General features: G+C 45.7%; 1 protein-coding gene across 12 annotated transcripts in view; it reads left to right on the top strand.

Annotated features, from left to right (window-relative positions):
• Positions 1 to 24,669, top strand: part of kank2 (KN motif and ankyrin repeat domains 2) — a 188,399-nt gene extending 163,730 nt beyond the window's left edge. For all 12 annotated transcript variants that reach the window (XM_072564183.1, XM_072564187.1, XM_072564188.1 and 9 more), the window contains 6 exons: positions 7,223 to 7,310; positions 8,137 to 8,356; positions 10,002 to 10,144; positions 10,752 to 10,952; positions 12,971 to 13,075; positions 20,970 to 24,669. In XM_072564183.1, coding sequence (XP_072420284.1) covers positions 7,223 to 7,310; positions 8,137 to 8,356; positions 10,002 to 10,144; positions 10,752 to 10,952; positions 12,971 to 13,075; positions 20,970 to 21,029 — 817 coding nt within the window. In that variant the 3' untranslated portion in view covers positions 21,030 to 24,669. The remainder of the gene's footprint in view (positions 1 to 7,222; positions 7,311 to 8,136; positions 8,357 to 10,001; positions 10,145 to 10,751; positions 10,953 to 12,970; positions 13,076 to 20,969) is intronic.
• The last annotated feature ends 757 nt before the right edge of the window (positions 24,670 to 25,426 follow it).

The following is a 25,426-nucleotide window of genomic DNA, read 5'->3' as shown; positions in this document are numbered from 1 at the left end:
ACACTAATCATTGGGTCTACAGTGATGTACCCTCTAACACTAATCATTGGGTCTGCAGTGATGTACCCTCTAACACTAATCATTGGGTCTACAGTGGTGTATCCTCTAACACTAATCATTGGGTCTACAGTGATGTACCCTCTAACACTAATCATTGGGTCTACAGTGGTGTACCCTCTAACACTAATCATTGGGTCTACAGTGATGTACCCTCTAACACTAATCATTGGGTCTGCAGTGATGTACCCTCTAACACTAATCATTGGGTCTACAGTGGTGTACCCTCTAACACTAATCATTGGGTCTACAGTGCTGTACCCTCTAACACTAATCATTGGGTCTACAGTGGTGTATCCTCTAACACTAATCATTGGGTCTACAGTGCTGTACCCTCTAACACTAATCATTGGGTCTACAGTGGTGTATCCTCTAACACTAATCATTGGGTCTACAGTGATGTACCCTCTAACACTAATCATTGGGTCTACAGTGCTGTACCCTCTAACACTAATCATTGGGTCTACAGTGGTGTATCCTCTAACACTAATCATTGGGTCTACAGTGGTATACCCTCTAACACTAATCATGGGGTCTACAGTGATGTACCCTCTAACACTAATCATTGGGTCTACAGTGATGTACCCTCTAACACTAATCATTGGGTCTGCAGTGATGTACCCTCTAACAGTAATCATGGGGTCTACAGTGGTATACCCTCTAACACTAATCATTGGGTCTACAGTGATGTACCCTCTAACACTAATCATTGGGTCTACAGTGATGTACCCTCTAACACTAATCATTGGGTCTACAGTGATGTACCCTCTAACACTAATCATTGGGTCTGCAGTGATGTACCCTCTAACACTAATCATTGGGTCTACAGTGATGTACCCTCTAACACTAATCATTGGGTCTACAGTGGTATACCCTCTAACACTAATCATGGGGTCTACAGTGGTATACCCTCTAACACTAATCATTGGGTCTACAGTGGTGTACCCTCTAACACTAATCATGGGGTCTACAGTGATGTACCCTCTAACACTAATCATTGGGTCTACAGTGATGTATCCTCTAACACTAATCATTGGGTCTACAGTGATGTACCCTCTAACACTAATCATTGGGTCTACAGTGATGTACCCTCTAACACTAATCATTGGGTCTACAGTGGTATACCCTCTAACAGTAATCATTGGGTCTACAGTGGAGTACCCTCTAACACTAATCATGGGGTCTACAGTGGAGTACCCTCTAACACTAATCATGGGGTCTATAGTGCTGTATCCTCTAAGACTAATAATTGGGTCTTCAGTTGTGTACCCTCTAACACTAATCATTGGGTCTACAGTGCTGTACCCTCTAACACTAATCATTGGGTCTACAGTGGTGTATCCTCTAACACTAATCATTGGGTCTACAGTGATGTACCCTCTAACACTAATCATGGGGTCTGCAGTGATGTACCCTCTAACACTAATCATTGGGTCTACAGTGATGTACCCTCTAACACTAATCATTGGGTCTACAGTGATGTACCCTCTAACACTAATCATTGGGTCTACAGTGGTGTACCCTCTAACACTAATCATTGGGTCTACAGTGATGTACCCTCTAACACTAATCATTGGGTCTGCAGTGATGTACCCTCTAACACTAATCATTGGGTCTACAGTGGTGTATCCTCTAACACTAATCATTGGGTCTACAGTGCTGTACCCTCTAACACTAATCATTGGGTCTACAGTGGTGTATCCTCTAACACTAATCATTGGGTCTACAGTGATGTACCCTCTAACACTAATCATTGGGTCTACAGTGGTGTATCCTCTAACACTAATCATTGGGTCTACAGTGCTGTACCCTCTAACACTAATCATTGGGTCTACAGTGGTGTATCCTCTAACACTAATCATTGGGTCTACAGTGGTATACCCTCTAACACTAATCATGGGGTCTACAGTGATGTACCCTCTAACACTAATCATTGGGTCTACAGTGGTATACCCTCTAACACTAATCATGGGGTCTACAGTGATGTACCCTCTAACACTAATCATTGGGTCTACAGTGATGTACCCTCTAACACTAATCATTGGGTCTGCAGTGATGTACCCTCTAACAGTAATCATGGGGTCTACAGTGGTATACCCTCTAACACTAATCATTGGGTCTACAGTGATGTACCCTCTAACACTAATCATTGGGTCTACAGTGATGTACCCTCTAACACTAATCATTGGGTCTACAGTGATGTACCCTCTAACACTAATCATTGGGTCTACAGTGGTGTACCCTCTAACACTAATCATTGGGTCTACAGTGGTGTACCCTCTAACACTAATCATTGGGTCTACAGTGATGTACCCTCTAACACTAATCATTGGGTCTGCAGTGATGTACCCTCTAACACTAATCATTGGGTCTACAGTGATGTACCCTCTAACACTAATCATTGGGTCTACAGTGGTATACCCTCTAACACTAATCATTGGGTCTACAGTGATGTACCCTCTAACACTAATCATTGGGTCTACAGTGATGTACCCTCTAACAGTAATCATTGGGTCTACAGTGATGTACCCTCTAACAGTAATCATTGGGTCTACAGTGGTGTACCCTCTAACACTAATCATTGGGTCTACAGTGATGTACCCTCTAACACTAATCATTGGGTCTACAGTGATGTACCCTCTAACACTAATCATTGGGTCTACAGTGATGTACCCTCTAACACTAATCATTGGGTCTACAGTGGAGTACCCTCTAACACTAATCATTGGGTCTACAGTGATGTACCCTCTAACACTAATCATTGGGTCTACAGTGGTGTACCCTCTAACACTAATCATTGGGTCTACAGTGATGTACCCTCTAACACTAATCATTGGGTCTACAGTGATGTACCCTCTAACACTAATCATTGGGTCTACAGTGATGTACCCTCTAACACTAATCATTGGGTCTACAGTGGAGTACCCTCTAACACTAATCATTGGGTCTACAGTGGTGTACCCTCTAACACTAATCATTGGGTCTACAGTGGTATACCCTCTAACACTAATCATTGGGTCTACAGTGGAGTACCCTCTAACACTAATCATTGGGTCTACAGTGATGTATCCTCTAACACTAATCATTGGGTCTACAGTGATGTACCCTCTAACACTAATCATGGGGTCTACAGTGATGTACCCTCTAACACTAATCATTGGGTCTACAGTGGAGTACCCTCTAACACTAATCATGGGGTCTATAGTGCTGTATCCTCTAAGACTAATAATTGGGTCTTCAGTTGTGTACCCTCTAACACTAATCATGGGGTCTATAGTGCTGTATCCTCTAAGACTAATAATTGGGTCTTCAGTTGTGTACCCTCTAACACTAATCATGGGGTCTACAGTGGTGTACCCTCTAACATTAATAGTTGGGTCTACAGTGGTGTACCCTCTAACACTAATCATGGGGTCTACAGTGGTGTACCCTCTAACATTAATAGTTGGGTCTACAGTGGTGTACCCTCTAACACTAATCATTGGGTCTACAGTGATGTACCCTCTAACACTAATCATGGGGTCTACAGTGGTGTACCCTCTAACATTAATCATTGGGTCTACAGTGATGTACCCTCTAACATTAGTCATTGGGTCTACAGTGGTATATCCTCTTACATTAATCACTGGGTCTGCAGTGGTGTATCCTCTAACACTAATAATTGGGTCTTCAGTGGTGTACCCTCTAACAATAATCATTGAGTCTACAGTGGTGTAACCTCTAAAAATAATCATTTGGGTCTACAGTGGTGTGCCCTCAAATACTAATCATGGGGTCTACAGTGGTGTATCCTCTAACATTAATAATTGGTCTTCAGTTGTGTACCCTCTAACACTAATCATGGGGTCTACAGTGGTATACCCTCTAACAATAATCATTGGGTCTACAATGGTATACCTTGTAACACTAATCAGCGGTCTACAGTGGTGTATCCTCTAATGTTAATCACTGGGTCTTCAGTTGTGTAGCCTCTAGCACTAATCATGGAGTCTACAGTGTGTTTCCTGTAGCAATAATCATTGGATCTACAGTGGTGTACCCTCTAACAATAATCATGAGGTCTACAGTGGTATATCCTCTAACATTAATAATTGGGTCTATGGTAGTATATCTTCTAACACTAATCATTGGGTCTACAGTGATGTACCCTCTAACACTAATCATTGGGTCTACAGTGATGTACCCTCTAACACTAATCATTGGGTCTACAGTGGTATACCCTCTAACACTAATCATTGGGTCTACAGTGATGTACCCTCTAACACTAATCATTGGGTCTACAGTGATGTACCCTCTAACACTAATCATGGGGTCTACAGTGATGTACCCTCTAACACTAATCATTGGGTCTACAGTGATGTACCCTCTAACACTAATCATTGGGTCTACAGTGATGTACCCTCTAACACTAATCATTGGGTCTACAGTGGTGTACCCTCTAACAATAATCATGAGGTCTACAGTGGTATATCCTCTAACATTAATAATTGGGTCTATGGTAGTATATCTTCTAACACTAATCATTGGGTCTACAGTGATGTACCCTCTAACACAATAATTGGGTCTTCAGTGGTGTACCCTCTAACAATAATCATTGAGTTTACAGTGGTATAACCTCTAAAAATGATCATTTGGGTCTACAGTGGTGTACCCTCAAACACTAATAATTGGGTCTACAGTGGTATACCCTGTAACACTAATCATGGGTCTACTGTGGTGTACCCTCTAACACTAATCAGTGAGTCTATAGTGATATGCCCTCTAACACTAATCATTGGGTCTATAGTGGTATCCCCTCTAACAATAATCTTTGGTCTGTGGTGGTGTATCCTCTAATACTAATCATTGAGTAGGCCAAAGACAAAGCAGAAGCAAATGAGGATTGAGCTACCTCAAACACTCCTTACTTAATACCACCCACTGATGGAGGTGGCAAATTCCACTAGGTACCAGGAACCGTCATCTGGCAATGTACCACAATGGCCTGAAATATTACCACTGTTTCTTTCTCCAAGGACACTGGTAGATGTGCTGAGTATCTCCAGCATTTTCATCTTTATTTTATCTGTGAAGATATGTCCTTATTTCAGCAGTTCGATGTTTCCCATTCCCACCTGCCCTTGAATGGACCAGATAACTCAGGACAAAGACCTAAGCAGTTTATACCATAAAATATTACTAAGACTGACCCAACATAAATAGGTCTTTACTATTCGAATTCTGACCACAGTGTTGACATCCCAAATCCATCTGCTCATGAGTTTGTGGTGGGATTCCCAGAGGAAGTGTGAGGACATGTGCGGGTGGATTAACTTTGTGGGTTAGCGAAGGGGTTTTATACCAATGGATCATGGCATCAATTTACTTCATACTCAGAAAGTCCCTAGTCATAGAGTCATAGAGATGTACAGCATGGAAACAGACCCTTCGGTCCAATCTGTTCATGCCGACCAGATAAGCCAACCCAATCTAGTCCCACCAGCCAGCACCCGGTCCACATCCCTCCAAACCCTTCCTATTCATATACCCATCCAAATGCCTTTTAAATGTTGCAATTGTACCAGCCTCCACCACATCCTCTGGCAGCTCATTCCACACACGCATGAAAACGTTGCCCCTTAGGTCTCTTTTATATCTTTCCCCTCTCACCCTAAACCTATGCCCTCTAGTTCTGGACTCCCCGACCCCAGGGAAAAGACTTTGTCTATTTATCCTATCCATGCCCCTCATAATTATGTAAACCTCTATAAGGTCACCCATTAGCCTCCAACACTCCAGGGAAAACAGCCCCAGCCTGTTCACCCTCTCCCTGTAGCTCAAATCCTCCAACCCTAGCAACATCCTTGTAAATCTTTTCTGAACCCTTTCAAGTTTCACAACATATTTCCGATAGGAAGGAGACCAGAATTGCACGCAATGTTCCAACAGTGGCCTAATCAATGTCCTGTACAGCTGCAACATGACCTCCTAACTCCTGTACTCATTACTCTGACCAATAAAGGAAAGCATATCAAATGCCTTCTTCACTATCCTATCTACCTGCGACTCCACTTTCAAGGAGCTATGCACCTGCACTCCAAGGTCTCTTTGTTCAGCAACACTCCCTCGGACCTTACCATTAAGTGTATAAGTCCTGTATAAGTGTATAAGATTTGCTTTCCTAAAATGCAGCACCTCACATTTTATCTGAATTAAACTGGGTACTGGGTTCAAGTCCATCTCCAGAATCCCCATGCACAACATCCAGCCTAACGCTCTCAGTGAAAACTTGGAAGCATGTCTTTAAGGTAAGAGGTGAAAGATTTCAAAAAGGACATGAGGAGCAACCTTTTTGCACAGAGAATGTGGAATGAACTGCCAGAGAAATGGGATGTTTAAAAGACATTTGAATAAGTACATGAATAGGAAAGGTTTGGAGGGATATGGGCCAGGAGCAGGCAGGTGGGACTAGTTTAGTTTGGGAACATGGTCAGCATGGATTGGTTGGACTGAAGGGTTTGTTTCCATGCTGTATGACTCTATTCCTTTATGACTGTATGCTGGAGGTCCTGTCCTTTGAGTGGGATTTTATGTCCAGACCTAGTCTGCCTTCTCAGGTGAACAGCAGAGGTCATATGACACAATTTTAAAGACAAGCAGGAAATGCTGTGTTCAATAGTTATCCTTTCAGGAACTGTTATACACAAGAAAACCAGCTTGCAAAGCAGAGAACTAGAGCTAATCTTTACGTTCTTAGTTTCAGAGTTACATAATACAAGCATGCACCACAATAGCTGTTTTTTCAGTCTGAGTGTATGAGGATTTTAGTGAATCAGACAATTAATGTGATCAACACCAGAATTGCTAATAACATGAGAATATCTGGATATTATCATATTGCTGTTGTGGGATCTTACTGTGCACAAATTGGCTGCTGCATTTTCAATACTGCAGCAGTAGCTACAGTTTAAAATACCAGATTGGCGCTTCAGGAGGCCCTGAGGATGTGTAAGGTGCTATATAAATTAAATCCCTTATCGTAGAAATTATGTGGTTAATAATGGCCCCGGTGTTGAGGGGCACTCAATGCGGGACAGGTGCTGTCAGATAGTTACTATTTTTCAGAAAGTGATGGTACAAATTCCTGTGTTATTTCCTCACTGAGCTGTCACTCTCTTGCTTTCAGGTTTGAGCTGACTGAGGGTTTGGTGTCAGCCTGCGTGACTCTGCAGAAACATCTGAACGATCCTGACAGGTTCACAAACAAAGATGTGGTACGCTAGCTTGCTGCTTATTGATCTCCCCAGTTGCTCTCCCCTCTTACAACACTGAGCAATACGTTCACGGTCTGCTTCCTCTGTATGCCTCCAGTTCAGTGTCTGATTTATTATGTAAAGTCAGAAGCAACACGATAGGGAGCTAGCTACTCCTCTTAAGAAATGTTCCTATGCAGGAGGCCATTCGCCCCATTGTGCCTGCCAGCCCTTTTTAAGGACTGTCTAAATAATCCTAATTCTCTTACTTTTTCCATCATTATGGTATTAGAATAGGGGCTGATGGGGATGCTAGAATGCAGTATTCAGTGTAGGTTAGAATTGGATTAGTGGTGCTGGAAGAGCACAGCAGTTCAGGCAGCATCCAAGGAGCAGCGAAATCGACGTTTCGGGCATCAGGAGTGATGAAGGGCTTTTGCCCGAAACGTCGATTTCGCTGCTCCTTGGATGCTGCCTGAACTGCTGTGCTCTTCCAGCACCACTAATCCAGAATCTGGTTTCCAGCATCTGCAGTCATTGTTTTTACCTCGTAGGTTAGAATCGGGATAACTGCTGATGTTAGAATGAGGGAACAATTAGTTTGGGGGATCTGTGCAGATTACTGTGGGCCACCTGGGTAGATTCACTGAAGATGTAGTGAAAGGTTTGCTGAAGCGTACTGGAGAGGTTAAAATGAGGGTAGCTGGTTACGTTAGGTTGAGGCTAGCTAGCCAGGTTATTTGGAGTGTTATATTAACAGTGTTGGCTGAGAGGATCAGGCAGGTTGGCTGACCAATTGTTTCAGTCCGTTGCATTCCTGATGCAATTCTTCTCAAACACCCTGCAGAGAGTGAGCTATCTCACGGTTCAGCAGGAGTGGCTCTTGGTGTCAAGTCCGAAGACAGCGGATCCTGAGGTGGTGCATCGGTACCTAGCTGTGTTTAAGGCGATGTCACCGAATTTACTGGAGCTGATAGTCAACATGGCTGACAGCAACGGGAACACAGCTCTTCACTACACAGTCTCTCATTCCAACTTCCCCATTGTCAGGTTGCTGCTGGACACAGGTACACCCTTCGCCTCTTACTCGAGTTCCTCATTGGCTCACTGTATTTACTGAACTGGTACAGGTTAGTACGAACCTTGTAAACCCACCACTCAGGAACAGTCAAATGGTAGCCGTGCCAACGCTGAACTTGCATTCTGAGATCAGGGACATGACATTGGGACAACTTCCAACCTCACACCATGTCAGAGAGTCAGCAAAAGCTGTTTTTGAGACAGTGGGAGGCACGGTGGCTCAGTGGTTAGCATTGATGCCTCACAGCGCCAAGAGCCCAGGTTCGATTCCAGCTTCGGGCTGTGTGGAGTTTGCACATTCTCCCTGTGTCTGCGTGGGTTTCCTCCAGTGCTCTGGTTTCCTCCCAAAGTCCAAAGATGCGCAGCTTAAGGTAGATTGGCCCTGCCAAATTGCCCCATAATGTCCAGACATGGGCAGGCTAGATAGGTTAGTCATGGGAAATGCAGGGTTACAGGGATAAGTTAGGGAAGGGTGGGTTTGGGTGGGAGGCATTTTGTAGGGTCGGTGTGAAGTTAATGGGCCGAATGGCCTGCTTCCACATTGTAGGGATTCTATGTTCAAATGCATGGCCAAAGTGTGTGGTAGCCATCCAATTAAGGACAGTGGGTGGGTTCAGTGGGTCTGAGGGTTGGTAGGAGGTTGCCGTCTCTCTGAAAGAGCTGTAAATCTGCCGATGTGGGAGAGAGAGAATGTGGGCATCTCCCTCCCAACACTGTGAAAAACGGTGAAAGACTCAGGTCTTCCACATCTGCCAGCCCATCGCCATGGTGCTATCGGACCAGTCTTCTCAGAAATGACTCATACGCAGTACGGTGCTGACAAACTGGCATGCCAGCAGGCGGGTACAACATTCTAAACCCTTCAGTTGTGATTGTAACAAGGTCAGCTAGGTGGACCTCATAGAATATGGGTTCCACCATTGGGGCTGTTAACCTGGTCAAGTCAGGGAGCCCTGGCTGACAGATATAAACAGGAGTGTCAGGGGTTCTATTCACTCTGAGGGAACTGGATCAGTGTTAAGGACTCTTCACTCATAAGTAAAGGGTGACTTGGTGACGGGATATCGCCAGCTGCGGAGTTGTTTCACCTTCAACCATCTGCCCTCCAGCCCCGTATTCGTCTTCCAAGCTGCCCTTGGTGAGGTCTCAGTGGGCAGCACTCAGTGAACTGTGGGTCAGATGTTTGTGTGTTCAAGTCCACCAGGAGACTTGGCCTGAGTTCTCGGCTGACTACCTGTTACAGCACTGAGTGAGTGCTGCACTGCCAGAGGAACATTTTGGTTTTGGAATGATGTATAAATTAAGGCCCTGTCTCCCCTCTCAGGTAGATGTAAATAAAGTCCCACAGTCACTAATTGAAGAACAGCAGGGAATCCTTCCTGGATTCCTAGTGAATATTTATCCCCCAACCAACATCACCAAAAGCAAATTTTCCAGTCAGTTGCAGAATGTTGTAGTGTGTGATCTGGCTGCCATGTTTCCTACAGAACAGTGGGGATTATTCATTGGCAGTAAGGCTTGTGAAAGGTGCTATAGAAATTTCAGACTGTTTTAAAAAAACCCTACAATAATCCTGTAAAGTTTTTCCGGTATGTCGTGTGTTTAAACTGCGTCCCCTCCTTCTTGTCGCAGGCGCCTGTAGTTTGGATAAGCAGAATAAGGCTGGTTACACAGCCATCATGCTGGCTTCGCTCGCTGCCCTCCAGTCGGAGCACGACATGCAGACCGTGACACAGCTCTTCCGTCTCGGCAACGTCAACGCCAAGGCCAGCCAGGTAGGTCAGAGGTCAACCCAGCCCTCTCTTGCGTCTCTGGTCCCCTCTCCAGCATCTAGGCCTCAGGCTCTGCCCCATGCCATCACCAGATTGGCAAGAGGTTGTGGATTCTCCACAAGCTCACTGTGTTTACGAATCGTCTTCAGGGAGCAGCAGGAATTGGAGCAAAATGGTATTAACTTAGATTTGAGGGACTGAGTCGTCTAATCCTGTGCCTATTCCTTGTACTTATCACACTGTGGCATCTGGCTGTGTGCAACTTGGTTGCTGTACTTCTTTCGTTGCAACAAGGCTTTGTTGGCTGTAAGGTCCATGAGGTTATCAGGAGATGGTGAAGGGGTTGCAGAAATTTACTCACCTCTTTAGGACCCTAAAAATGATCAGTAGCTGCAAGAAAGGTGAAGGGACTGTAGGAACGCTTACCAGATTTGTACCTGTGGTTGACCTGTTAGAGTTGAATATTCCAGCCATCACTTCCCATGAGTCCCCCTCCATTACAAATGGAGCTGACGCCAGGTTTGGGTTCTGCGGTGTCTCACTGGCTGCAGGTGAAGTGATGCTTGGTCCTGAAGGGGCTTTCCTTTAACTGTGTGTTTCCCCTTTCCAGGCGGGTCAGACAGCCCTGATGTTGGCAGTCAGCCATGGCCGGGTGGAGATGGTGAAGGCCCTGTTGGCGTGTGGGGCGGACGTCAGTATCCAGGACGATGACGGGTCAACAGCGTTGATGTGCGCCTGTGAGCACGGCCACACAGAGATCGTCAGGCTCCTATTAGAGATGCCAGGCTGTAACGTGACTCTGGCAGATAACGTGAGTGAGGTAGCAGGGAACCGCACGCCCGGTCAGACAGCTGCCCAACCTACAGCCCAAAATCCAGCAAATCCCTGCTCAGCTATTCCACCAAGATAACAGAGACAGTCTGTACACAGAACAGAGGAAATGGGCACAATGATAGGGAAGGATTGGGTACAGAAACAGTGTATATAGTACAGGGGGAATGGGTACAGAGACAGTGTATATAGTACAGGGAGAATGGGTACAGATATAGTGTATATAGTACAGGGGGAATGGGAACAGAGATAGTGTATATAGTATAGGGGAATGGGTACAGAGACAGTGTATATAGTACAGGGGGAATGGGTACAGAGACAGTGTATATAGTATAGGGGAATGGGTACAGAGACAGTGTATATAGTACGGGGGGAATGGGTACAGATATAGTGTATATAGTACAGGGGGAATGGGTACAGATATAGTGTATATAGTACAGGGGGAATGGGTACAGAGATAGTGTATATAGTATAGGGGAATGGGTACAGAGACAGTGTATATAGTACAGGGAGAATGGGTACAGATATAGTGTATATAGTACGGGGGAATGGGAACAGAGACAGTGTATATAGTACAGGGGGAATGGGTACAGAGACAGTGTATATAGTACAGGAGGAATGGGTACAGAGACAGTGTATATAGTACAGGGGGAATGGGTACAGATATAGTGTATATAGTACAGGGGGAATGGGTACAGATATAGTGTATATAGTACAGGGGGAATGGGTACAGAGACAGTGTATATAGTACAGGGGGAATGGGTACAGAGACAGTGTATATAGTACAGGGGGGAATGGGTACAGAGACAGTGTATATAGTATGGGGGAATAGGTACAGAGACAGTGTATATGGTACAGGGGGAATGGGTACAGAGATAGTGTATATGGTACGGGGAATGGGTACAGAGACAGTGTATATAGTACAGGGGGAATGGGTACAGAGACATTGTATATAGTACAGGGGGGAATGGGTACAGAGACAGTGTATATAGTACAGGGGGAATGGGTACAGAGACAGTGTATATAGTACAGGGGGAATGGGTACAGAGACTATGTATATAGTACAGGGGGAATGGGTACAGAGACATTGTATATAGTACAGGGGGGAATGGGTACAGAGACAGTGTATATAGTACAGGGGGAATGGGTACAGAGACATTGTATATAGTACAGGGGGAATGGGTACAGAGACAGTGTATATAGTACAGGGGGAATGGGTACAGAGACAGTGTATATAGTACAGGGGGAATGGGTACAGAGACAGTGTATATAGTATGGGGGAATGGGTACAGAGACAGTGTATATAGTACAGGGGGAATGGGTACAGAGACAGTGTATATTGCACAAGGGGCTTGGGTACATTTTATGTTGAGACAGTTGGCTGAATTTTCCCCGTTGCATGGATGTAAGGAGAGGGGAAGAGCCACTTTGAGATGTTTCTCCATCACGTTTATTCTTCCGAAGGAAAGGGACAGGTGGGGACAGAATCTGGCAGCTTTCCACAGCCAGAAGCAGCTAATGACCCACTTAAAAGCCCAAATCAGACCATGTTCTGATTTGATGGATCTTCCCACCATCAGCGCAGCTTTGTGTGTCCTGCCAGCTGTGTGGAGGTGTGCCTCCTGGGATAGGCCAGAGAGCCGTTGATGCGTCCGTTAACTCCCCACTCCCTCCTCTCACTTGCTTCCGCAGCTGTGAGGGTCAGAGGTTCACACCAACAGGCCGTTCCCTGAAGGACCTTGCCAGGAGGCTACAGTTGTGGCTGAACTTTGATTTTAGGCGGTTTTTGAGTTCACTGTCATCTTCAGGCACCTTCACCATCTCCCACCTAAACCAGGAGGCTCCTACCCCTCCTGCTGAGCACCCGTAGCCTCAAGGACTCCCACTGGCTTACTCCTATGGCCGGCCCACCCCAAACAAGCTGCCTTCCACCAATCTAGCCAGTGTGGGATCTTACTGTGCAGGATACTCTTTGATGTTTTGTTTGCCTGTTTACAGGATGGCAGCACTGCTCTCTCCATTGCAGCAGAAACTGGACAGAAGGAGATTTCTGCCCTTCTCTACAACCACCTGAATCAAAGCAAGGATCCGAGCCGCTCCCCGGTGAGAATTCCCAGACCCTCCATCCGTTGTCAGCGCACTGACGAAACCTGATGATACAGCAAGGCCTGACCGACTCAAAGGGCAAAGCATCTCCGGGACACACACATCAAACAACCCCACCGCCCTGTGTTCAACCACTTCAACTCCCACTCCCACTCCCACTGCACCAAAGACTTGCAAGTCCTGGGCCACCTCCACTGCAAAATCCTGGCCACCTGATGCTTGGAGGAAGAACGCCTCATCTTCTGCCTTGGGACCCTCCAACCCCATGGGATCAATACGGATTTCACCAGTTTCTTCATTTCCCCTCCACCCACCTTATCCCAGATCAAATCTTCCAACTCGGCATCCACTTCATGACTTGTCCATCTTCCTTCCCACCTATCCACTCCAACCTCCACTTCTACCTATCACCATCACCCCCACGTCCATCTACCTATTGCCTTCCAAGGTACCTTACACCCCCCAGACCCCCCCCCCCCCCCCCCCCCTCCTATTTATCCCTTAGCCTCCTGGACCACTACCCCTGCGGGTGTGCACACACATACATAGATACACTCTCTCTCTCTCGTGCACACACACATACTCTATCTCTCACACACACACATTCCTGATAAAGGGCTTATGCCCAAAACATTGATTCTCCTGCTTCCTTAATGCTGCCTGACTTGCTGTGGTTTCCAGTGCCTCACTTTTTGACTCTGATCTCCAGCGTCTGCAGCCCTCACTTTCTCCAATTCAAAGGTCTCAAGGTGAAAACGACCAGGGTCTCAATGGGAGGTGACTAGAGGCCAGCTTTACGTCACCACGTTTTGAAATCCAATTTTTGTTCATTATCGCGCCCGCATTACAGCATAAGGCAAAGGAGCACAAATAGCCCATTCAGCTCATCGGATCTCGCCACTATTCAATGAAATTATGGCTGCCCATTTTCCCCATAACCCTCAATTGCCTTACTCACAAAAAATCTGTTTATCTCAGCTTGGAGTATATATTGTTCACCACATTGTTAACACCTTGAACTTATTCCCTCCTTTGTATCTCTTTGTTGCTGTTGTTCTGTTTGGGGTAAGCTGTGATTTTCTCATTTCTCTGACACTCCCTCCCCTCGGTTGTACTGACAAAGCAGAGTGCTTCTGCTAAACCTGTATCTCACATGAGCAGACTGGCGATGATTCTGATCCCCATTATTACCGTTAGGAAAATGGAACCATCAGAGAAGGTGCATTAAGATTTGCAAACACGATATCAGAGCTGAGAGATTGTAACTGCTAGGAAAGAGTGAGTGGCCACATAACTGGCTTCTCTAGAAATGGACATGTAGGGAAGATCTTTGGAATTGTGAAGGGTGTTTCATCAAGTAGATGTTGGCACTTTGGAAATTCCAAACTAGAGGCGAGAAACGTAAGATCCATAAATTCAACAAGCACTTCGGGAGAAACGACTTTAATCAGAAAATGGGAAATTTGCCAGAACAGGGAGGGGTTGAGATAGAAAGCAGTGGCATGTTTAAGGGGCAGCTCGTTAAACACATGAAGTGGGGGGGAAGGAATAGAAGGATATCAGTGGATAAGGTAAGGCAGAGTGGGGTGAGCGAAACTGGTATAGACCATGAACAAAGACATAGTCCAGTTGGTCAGGAGGCTCTTGTGGTGTAGTGGTAGTCTCCCTGCCTCTGAACCAGGAGGTTTAGGTTCAATTTCCACCCTCTCCAGCCATATGCAATGATATCGCTGAACAAGTTAATGAGAAAATATCTAGACTGGTTGGGCTGAATGGCCTGATTCTGCGCAGTATGTTCTATGTAGCACTCAATATGCTACAGACCCTGTGTAGCCAGTGCCCTCCTCTGGTGATTATCTGAATTATTTCTGTTTTTAAGAGCCATTGTGAAGCTTATTCCTACCACACACCGCCCTCTCTTGGACTCTTATGAGACACTCACTCTCCTGAGGACGAAAAGCAATCACAGTTAAACCTCAGGAACTCTTCCTCCTACACTGCATACGCAGGCAGGAGGCTGGAAGAACACAGCAAGCCAGGCAGCATCAGGAGGTGGAGAAGTCAATGTTTCGGGTGTAGGGTTATACAAACCTCCGGATGCTCCCTGGCTTGCTGTATTCTTCCAGCCTCCTGCCTGTGTGTTTCAGATTCCAGCATCTGCAGATTTTTTTGACTCCTCCAATTCTGCAGGTGGTCATGGGATATCATTCCAGCCTCTCAGTTTCTGACCAGATTTGGGTGACCACACGACAGTTTTGAACATTGCAATTTTGAGGAAGGTGGGTCACGCTCAGTAAACTGGTAGAAAAGATCCATTTTCTGATGATGAATTTCTTATTTAGAGACCATAAGTAATCTCAATCACAGGTCAAACAGTTCGCAACCTCATTATCATGTTTTACCTGCTTGTAATTGTGTCCATTCTCCAGTGAGTTTAGGAATGTGAGGTCGAAATTCTTTTGAGCGAACAGCAACAGACTTCCTTGAATATATCTCTACATGGCGGATGCTGAGAGAGTGTGTCTTATTTGGAGCCTTATATACCCACGCTGATAACTTTGTATTAGTGATGTGAGCCAGTTATGCTTCTCCTTTGCGGAGGACTGAAACTTTTCTCGAAGCCTGTCAAGCTCATATCAATGTTCTCTCTGCACAGTTGCAAACACTTGTTGCAAACCATCAGCTTTTGCCTGCGCAGCATTGATCACTGTCCGTCGTGGCTGAAGCTTCGATGGGAATAATCTTAACTTAGTTTTGAAGCTCAGAGACCTCTTCTCTGCATTATTGACAATTAATGGCTGTGGACATTTAGCGTCATTAGAGCTGTAAAGCACGGAAACAGACATTTTGGGCCAGGCCGACCAGATATCCTAACCTAATCTAGTCCCGTTTGCCAGCATTCAGCCCATATCCCTCCAAACCCTTCCTATTCATGTACCCATCGAGATGCCTTTTAACTATTGTAATAGTACCAGCCTCCACCACTTGCTCTTGTAGCTCATTCCATACACAGACCACCCTCTGTGTGAAAAAGTTGCCCTTAAGGTCCCTTTTAAATCTTTCCCCTCTCACCTGTGCCCTCTATGTTTGGACTCCCCTACCCTGGTCAAAAGACCTTGCCTCTTCACTCTATCCATGCCCCCTCATGTTTTTATAAATCTCTATAAGGTCACCTTCAGCCTCCGACGCTCCAGGGAAAACAGCTCCGGCCTATTCAGCCTCTCCCTATAGCTCAAACCCTCCAACCCTGGCAACATCCTTGTAAACATTTTCCGTGCCCTTTCACAATGTATTGAACCAACACAAGGTCGCGTTCTTGCTTCCCTGCAGGGATCTGGCATCTTCTCAGGGGTCAGCAGTTTCTAATGTTTGGACCTCCTGGTCAGGTTCTGTGCAATAAACAGACAGCTTCACTCCGTCTTTATTTTCTTTAAGAAAGCACTGGTTCTCATTGAAAGAGACAGCTGGCTTCTCAGGAACAGTATCACCCTGTATCCAGAATATGGGAAGATCCAAATTTGATGAAATGAAAGAATTGTGCTGGTTTGTTTCTCTGTCACTATATTCTGACACAGCACAGCACAGCCTGGGGTGCTCTCTAATTATCCGCTGTATTGAGCTCCTGCTACGAGAGAAATAGAGGGACCTTCTCACCATCTTGCAAGGCTAAGACTGAAGGGTATGGAGGATGTCTGAAGTCATGCGAGCAGCTTCATTTAATGATGTGTCATAGTGACTAGGCATTACTTACAAAGTCTCCCTAATCTTTTTTCTGTAGTAGCAAGCATCTGGCCTCTTACTCAGATGCGTGTCCTCCACAGTCTCTAAAGGTTAGTGGAGGGCCGTGGGACGATTCCTAGCCTCAATGTTGGATTGGCAACGCTTGTCCTCCGATATCCAATCTAGCTTCTTTGTCTCTACGTTGCAGAATTTGTCCTGTCGGTCTGAACCTACAGTGAAATCAAAATCTTAATGTGAGGAGTTCATCCAGCCCCTTTGTTTCCCGTATTGCTGGGACTCCCATGGATGCTGTAGTCTGTGTTTAATTTTCCAAACTGTTGCCGCAGTCTTATTCTTTTCTTTCTCTATGTACTCGTGGCTCTGTAGTTTGTGGTGCTTATTGTGAGGGGAATTGTCAGAATTGATTTACAAGGATGTTGCCAGAATTGGAGGGTTTGAGCTTTAGGGAGAGGTTGACTAGGCTGGGGCTGTTTTCCCTGGAACGTCGGAGACTGAGGGGTGACCTTATAGAGGTTTATAAAATCATGAGGGGCATGGATAGGATAAATAGACAAAGTCTTTTCCCTAGAGCGGGGGAGTTCAGAACTAGAGGGCATAGGTTTAGGGTGAGAGGGAAACATATAAAAGGGACTTAAGGGGCAACGTTTTCATGCAGAGGGTGGTGCATGTATGGAATGAGCTGCCAGAGGAAGTGGTGGAGGCTGGTACAATTGCAACATTTAAAAGGAATTTAGATGGGTATATGAATAGGAAGGGTTTGGAGGGATATGGCCAAGTGCTGACAGGTGGGACTAGATTGGGTTGGGATATCTGGCATGGACGGGTTGGACCGAAGGGTCTGTTTCCATCCTGTACATCTCTATGACTCTCTGAGTAGGAAGGTTATGCTTTAGTTACATAGGGCATCGGTAAGTCCACATCTGGATTACTGCTTACTGTATGGTGTCCTGAGTTAAGGAAGAAGGTCAATGCTTGGAAGGGTTCAGAGAGGGTTTGTTGGACTAATACCTGGAATAAATAGGTTGCCTTATGAGGAAATGTTGGAAAGGCTAGGCTTGTACCCATTGTAGTTTTGAGACAAAAGAGGCAATTTATTTGAAGCAAATAAGATCCTGAGGGGTCTCGATGGGGTGCCTATGGAGCGATGCTTCCTGGTTTTGGAGAATCTAGGACTAGAGCGTCGCTGTTTAAAACTAAAGGGTCATACCTCTGAGGCAGGGATACGGAGATTTGATTTTTCTCTGAGAGGAATATAAGTCTTTAGAAACTCTCTTCTTTTAAAGGCCTCAATAGCAGATTCTTGGAATATCTTTGACGCAAAGGTGGATAAGCAAAAGAGACAAAGGTTATCAGTGAATGTGGAGTCAAGATTATAAGCAGATCAATCTTGATCTGATTAAATGTGGAGCAGGTTTGAGGGTCCAGATATCAAGAGTAGAGTGGTGCTGGAAAAGCACAGCAGGTCAGGCAACATCCAAGGAGCAGGAAAATTGACGTTTCTGGCAAAAGCCCTTCATCAGGAAAGAAGGGTTTTTGCCCGAAACGTAGATTTTCCTGCTCCTCGGATTCTGCCTGACCTGCTGTGTTTTTCCAGCACCACTCCAATCTTGACTCTGATCTCCAGCATCTGCAGTCCTTATGTTTGCCTGCCTGAGGGACCAGGCGGCCCAGTCCTGCTCCTAACTTGTGTGTTAGTGTGAAACGAGGTAGCTTGAGTCCCACTAGGAGAGTTCCTTCAGGATTTAGATAGGGCCTCTTCCTTCACGTGCTTTTGTAAGAGCTTGTTTCTTCCCCATCTCTGTCATCCTTTACTTCCTGTTGCTGATTGTTATGTCCTGTAGCTAACCACATGCCCACTCTTTTTTCAGCTTCTGTCAGGCTTCCCAGTTCCTTGTTACACCTCGCAGTCTGTCCCCAGCCAGCCGTGAGGTATTTCCCCTCTCTCTGGGATTGGATCACTGGGCTGTCTTTGTGGTTTACTCTCACTACCTTCACTCCAGGATCTCACTGGCCAAATCCGCAGGACCTGATCAGGTGTACCCAAGAACTCTGTGGGAAGCTAGAGAAGTGATTGCTGGGCCTCTTGCTGAGATATTTGTATCATCGATAGTCACATTTGTATCATCGAGGTGCTGGAAGACTGGAGGTTGGCAGATGTGGTGCCACTGTTTAAGAAGGGTGGTAAAGACAAGCCAGGGAACTATAGACCAGTGAGCCTGACCTCAGTGGTGGGCAAGTTGTTGGACGGAATCCTGAGGGACAGGATGTACATGTATTTGGAAAGGCAAGGACTGATTCAGGATAGTCAACATGGCTTTGTGCGTGGGAAATCATGTCTCACAAACTTGATTGAGTTTTTTGAAGAATTAACAAAGAAAGGCATTCGACAAGGTTCCCCATGGGAGACTGATTAGCAAGGTTAGATCTCATGGAATACAGGGAGAACTAGCCATTTGGATACAGAACTGGCTCAAAGGTAGAAGACAGAGGGTGGTGGTGGAGGGTTATTTTTCAGACTGGAGGCCTGTGACCAGTGGAGTGCCACAAGGATCGGTGCTGGGTCCTCTACTTTTTGTCATTTACATAAATGATTTGGATGTGAGCATAAGAGGTACAGTTAGTAAGTCTGCAGTTGACTCCAAAATTGGAGGTGTAATGGACAGCGAAAATGGTTACCTCAGATTACAACAGGATCTGGACCAGATGGGCCAATGGGCTGAGAAGTGGCAGATGGAGTTTAATTCAGATAAATGTGAGGTGCTGCATTTTGAGCAGGACTTAATGGTAAGGTCCTAGGGAATGTTGCTGAACAAAGAGACCTTGGGGTACAGGTTCATTGCTCCTTGAAAGTGGAGTCGCAGGTAGATAGGATAGTGAAGAAGGCTTTTGGTATGCTTTCCTTTATTGGTCAGAGTAATGAGTACAGGAGCTGGGAGGAGGTCATGTTGTGGCTGTACAGGACATTGGTTAGGCCACTGTTAAAATATTGCGTCCAATTCTGGTCTCCTTCCTATCGGAAAGATATTGTGAAACTCGAAAGGATTCAGAAAAGATTTCCAAGGATGTTGCTAGGGTTGGAGAGTTTGAGCTATAGGCAGAGGCTGAACAGGCTGGGGCTGTTTTCCCTGGAGTGTCGGAGGCTGAGGGGTGACCTTATAGAGGTTTACAAAATTATGAGGGGCATGAATAGGATAAATAGGCAAAGTCTTTTCCCTGGGGTTGGGGAGTCCAGAACTAGAGGCCATAGGTTTAGGGTGAGAGGGGAAAGATATAAAAGAGACCTAAGGGGCAACATTTTCATGCAGAGGGTGGTACATGTATGGAATGAGCTGCCAGAGGAAGTGGTGGAAGCTGGTACAATTGCAACATTTAAGAGGCATTTGGATGGGTATATGAATAGGAAGGGTTTGGAGGGATATGGGCCGGGTACTGGCAGGTGGGACTAGATTGGATTGGGATATCTGGTCGGCATGGACAGGTTGGACCAAAGGGACTGTTTCCATGCTGTACATCTCTCTGACTCTATGACTCTCGTTCTGTGGGTTTGAGCACCATTGCCACATGTAGTTGAAGATGATCTTGTGAGCAAATAGCAACAGGTTTTATTGAACATAACTGTATATATATTCATAACATAGCAGGATGTAATGTCTCTATTTCTCAAGTAAAGATAAAATTCCCTTTACTCTAAAGTCATAGAATCCCTACAGTGTGGAAGCATCCCATTCGGCCCATTCAGTCCACCCTCTGAAGAGCATCCCACGCCCTACCCTCCCCGTGAAACCCTGCATTTCCCATGGCCCATCCAGCTAGCCTGCATATCCCTGGACACTACAGACAATTTAGCATGGCCAATCCTCCCTGATCTGCTCATTTTTGGACTGGGAGGAAACCAGAGCACCCGGAGGAAACCCACATAATCACGGGGAGAATGTGCAAACTCTACACAGACAGTGACCCAAGACTGGAATTGAACCTGGGTTCCTACGCTGTGAGGCAGCAGTGCTAACCACTGAGCCACTGTACCACCCCAACTAATTGGCATCACTGGAGTTACAACTGACTTTCTCCTCTCTAACAGTCTTTTTGCACATCATGTGGATATAGAAAGTAGCTAATCTACCTGTCTGTGTTTATTCCTTTGTTGTAGGCTCTACCTGCCCACCCACAGATCCTGGATCACCCCTCGTCATCTAAAACCCAGCAGTAAGTCCGAATGCCACTCTCCATTTGGCTCCTTGTGCTGCCCTGTGTGGATGTTCAACAACATGGGCCTTGAACTGAGGGCATCTCAGCCCAATACTGGCATAGTCAGGGGGTACCTCATTCTGCTTGATACACGGGGCCCCAATTACCTTCGACACAGACGGAGCCTGTCACCATGGGAGTGAACCTTCAGAGGGCTGGACATGGAGGGACAAGGTCTGAGAGAATGGACAGGTCCTCAGCCTCCTGCGGTGATAAACTTGCTGCTTTGATCTGCACAACTAACACAATGCCTCCATCAGCTTTTTATATCAAGAAAATGTACAGATGTTGTAAAGGACAGTCAGCCTATTGTGGCTTCAGTTTGATACTGATCATCACTGGTTCCCCCTCTTTCTCTTTAGCTTGGTTGGCACCTCACCAAGATTCCCAACCAAATATTGTATCCAACTCAAGGAGCTTCCCCCCTCCATTCATATACATACCAATTAAGACACATCCATACCCACACAGGCACATCCATACACACACAGACACATCTATACACACACAGGCACATCCATACACACACAGACACATCCATACACACACAGACATATCCATACACAGACAGGCACATCCATACACACACAGACACATCCATACACACACAGACACATCTATACACACACAGACACATCCATACACACACAGGCACATCCATACACAGACAGACACATCTATACACACACAGACACATCTATACACACACAGACACATCCATACACACATAGACACATCCATACACACACAGGCACATCCATACACAGACAGACACATCCATACACACACAGACACATCCATACACACACAGACACATCCATACACACACAGGCACATCTATACACACACAGGCACATCCATACACACACAGACACATCCATACACACACAGGCACATCCATACACAGACAGACACATCCATACACACACAGGCACATCCATACACACACAGGCACATCCATACACACATAGACATATCCATACACAGACAGGCACATCCATACACACACAGACATATCCATACACACACAGACACATCCATACACACACAGACACATCCATACACACACAGACATATCCATACGCACACAGGCACATCCATACACAGACAGGCACATCCATACACACACAGACACATCTATACACAGACAGACATATCCATACACAGACAGGCACATCCATACACACACAGGCACATCCATACACACACAGACACATCCATACACACATAGACAATCCATACACACACAGACACATCTATACACACACAGACACATCCATACACACACAGACACATCCATACACACATAGACAATCCATACACACACAGACACATCTATACACACACAGGCACATCCATACACACACAGACATATCCATACACAGACAGGCACATCCATACACACACAGGCACATCTATACACACATAGACAATCCATACACACACAGACACATCTATACACACACAGACACATCCATACACACATAGACAATCCATACACACACAGACACATCCATACACACACAGACACATCCATACACACACAGACACATCCATACACACACAGACATATCCATACACACACAGACACATCTATACACACACAGACACATCTATACACACACACACACATCCATACACACACAGACATATCCATACACACACAGGCACATCCATACACACACAGACACATCCATACACACACAGACACATCCATACACACACAGACATATCCATACACACACAGGCACATCCATACACAGACAGGCACATCCATACACACACAGACATATCCATACACACACAGGCACATCCATACACACACAGACATATCCATACACACACAGGCACATCCATACCCACAGACACATCCATACACACACAGACATATCTATACACACACAGGCAGATCCATACCCACAGACACATCCATACACACACAGACACATCTATACACACACAGGCAGATCCATACCCACAGACACATCCATACACATACAGACACATCCATACACACACAGACACATCCATACACACAAACACAGGCACATCCATATGTACACATGCGCATCCATACACACATACAGACAGACAGGCACATACATACACAGGCATATACATATATAGAGACAAACACATCCATACACACAGACACATACCTACATGCACAGACATATACAGACACATACCTATATACACAAACATATATATATAAATACACACACACAGACACATGCTCTCTCTTTCACACACACACACACACACTCTCTTAAGGGTAATGTCTCTGTCGATGATGCCTCTGTCAGTCACTCTGCAGCCCAGCTCACTGTGACACTGCTGTGGTTAAACACTCTCTCCAGGCCGACTGGAGCTAGAGTTTACAATGATAGGGCAGAGGTTTGGGCTGTAAGACTAGGTAGGGGCTTCCCTGCTGCGTTCTAGCTCACACTGTCAGATTGAGCCCTGTCAGGAGGGGACTGGGTCAACCAGAGTTCAGTTGGAAATAATTCACCCTCCCAGAGGTGCTGAGAGCTAAGGGCAGAGTTTTGAACCTGTTCTGATTGAGAAGTCATACTCACCCAGCTTAAAGTCAGTCTCCAGTGATAGACCATGGAGAATGATCCTAGCATTCAGCATCCTGTGGGGTGACTCCAATGTAATTTGATAATTGTTGGGATAAAAGTAATATACAAGGGAATGGGGAAAAGGCAGGAGATTGGTAGCAGATGGTGCCCATTTGAAGAAGGGATGGAGGCGCAATGGGCCAAATGGCCTCCTGCTGTGCTGTAATGATTCTGTAATGGGCAATCTGACGGAGTGGGGTGGGAATCACAGCTCACATCGTGCTGTCTGCCCCAAACTGACAGAGTCAGGATGAGGGAGTGAACCCATCATGTACCAAGACCCCCAGCTGGGCAATGATGCACGATGACTGGGGAGAGGTAGGAAAAGGTGGGCAGGCTGCAAGCATCAACAGTTTAGAGAGCACAGTGGGTGTGGTGCTGCTGCCAACGGGAGATGGGAGAGGAGGGAGGGCTAAGTGGAAAAGACTGGAAGCAATGACGACTTTACCCAGCGTGGAGCAGCCGAGCACCATCGTATGGAGACCAATGGCTCCTGACAGTGAACGGAGGAATCTTGGAGCAATTGGGTGAGATCTAGAAATGAGCAAACAATCTATTAGCCAAATCTGCCCTTGTGTTTAAATTCCAAATACTTCAGTTAAAACCACATCCTACTTGTTTCAAAGCGAATGAACAGCTTGGAATCAGGCTGCTGAATATGAAGCAAGTTGTACTGTTAAATACCTTCTCCCCTCACACACATAGCACACCCCGGATATATAAGCCAAATGTATCGGATTTATTCTTGTGTATATTATTAAGCTGATATTTACAGGTCTGGTTACAGTCTCATCTCCCACTGCTGTCCATTTTATCTATTACTAATAATCGGTTGTGCTTCCTTCCTGTGGATGTCACTGGGATTGGTGCTATCTGCAGGTGCCCTTTCCTTTGAAGCCTTTGTATTAGCCTTTATATGGAAATATCTATCAAAGAGTTTTGTAATCCACATATTGCAATACACTGAAAAAGGGGTTATTATTGGCCTGTGTTTCATTTCATAAACATTCCCTCCTTAAGTATGCAGGGCAATCCTGCTAAGATTACAAAGGTGAGGAACTAGAGAATGAGAGGTATGGTGCTGTGAGACCCCCCAACAATGCAGTATCACAGAGCCAAGAGTTCAGGTGGGATCTGGTTGAATCAATGTGCACCATGGGTCCATTTGGATTGAATCTATGCCTGTGTAGCTTTGCATGAACAATACCCATTTCAGCCTCTCCAATCGAATTCTTTTTATTTCAAAAACATACTTTAGTCATGAAAATATCTTCTTACACATAGCCACTGAAGCAGTTCTGTACAGTAGCAAATGAAGAAACAAACATTGGAGTTTGAGTCTAACCAACCAACAAACCAAAAGCAAGTCTTACTTGTACAAGATTAAATTTCCATATATTTGAGGCATCAGGATCCCCATTTAACCTCAACAGAAACACCTCAGACGGTGGTCTTTCCTCACTGCGCCTTGGCAGCTGCCCCAAGCTTTACTGTGTCCCCCAGCATGTAATCCTTGCTCTGGAAGACCAGCAAGTTTCAGGCCATCTTTCACTGAGTTGATGGTCCTCCAGGCACAGTCGATGTTTGTCTTGGTGTGTGTCCCGGGGAACAGACCGTACAGCGCACAGTCACGGAGCTGCTCAGGACGAACCTCAACATGACCCTCTTCCTCCTGCCTACAAAGGCACACTTCAGAAGGAGATGCATGACAGTCTCTGCCCACAACGCAGCCTTG

Source organism: Chiloscyllium punctatum, chromosome 46 (assembly GCF_047496795.1).
Source record: "Chiloscyllium punctatum isolate Juve2018m chromosome 46, sChiPun1.3, whole genome shotgun sequence".
Lineage (NCBI taxonomy): Eukaryota > Metazoa > Chordata > Chondrichthyes > Orectolobiformes > Hemiscylliidae > Chiloscyllium > Chiloscyllium punctatum.
Note: the sequence above shows the minus strand (reverse complement) of the source record. Positions and strands in the feature narration are given on the sequence as shown.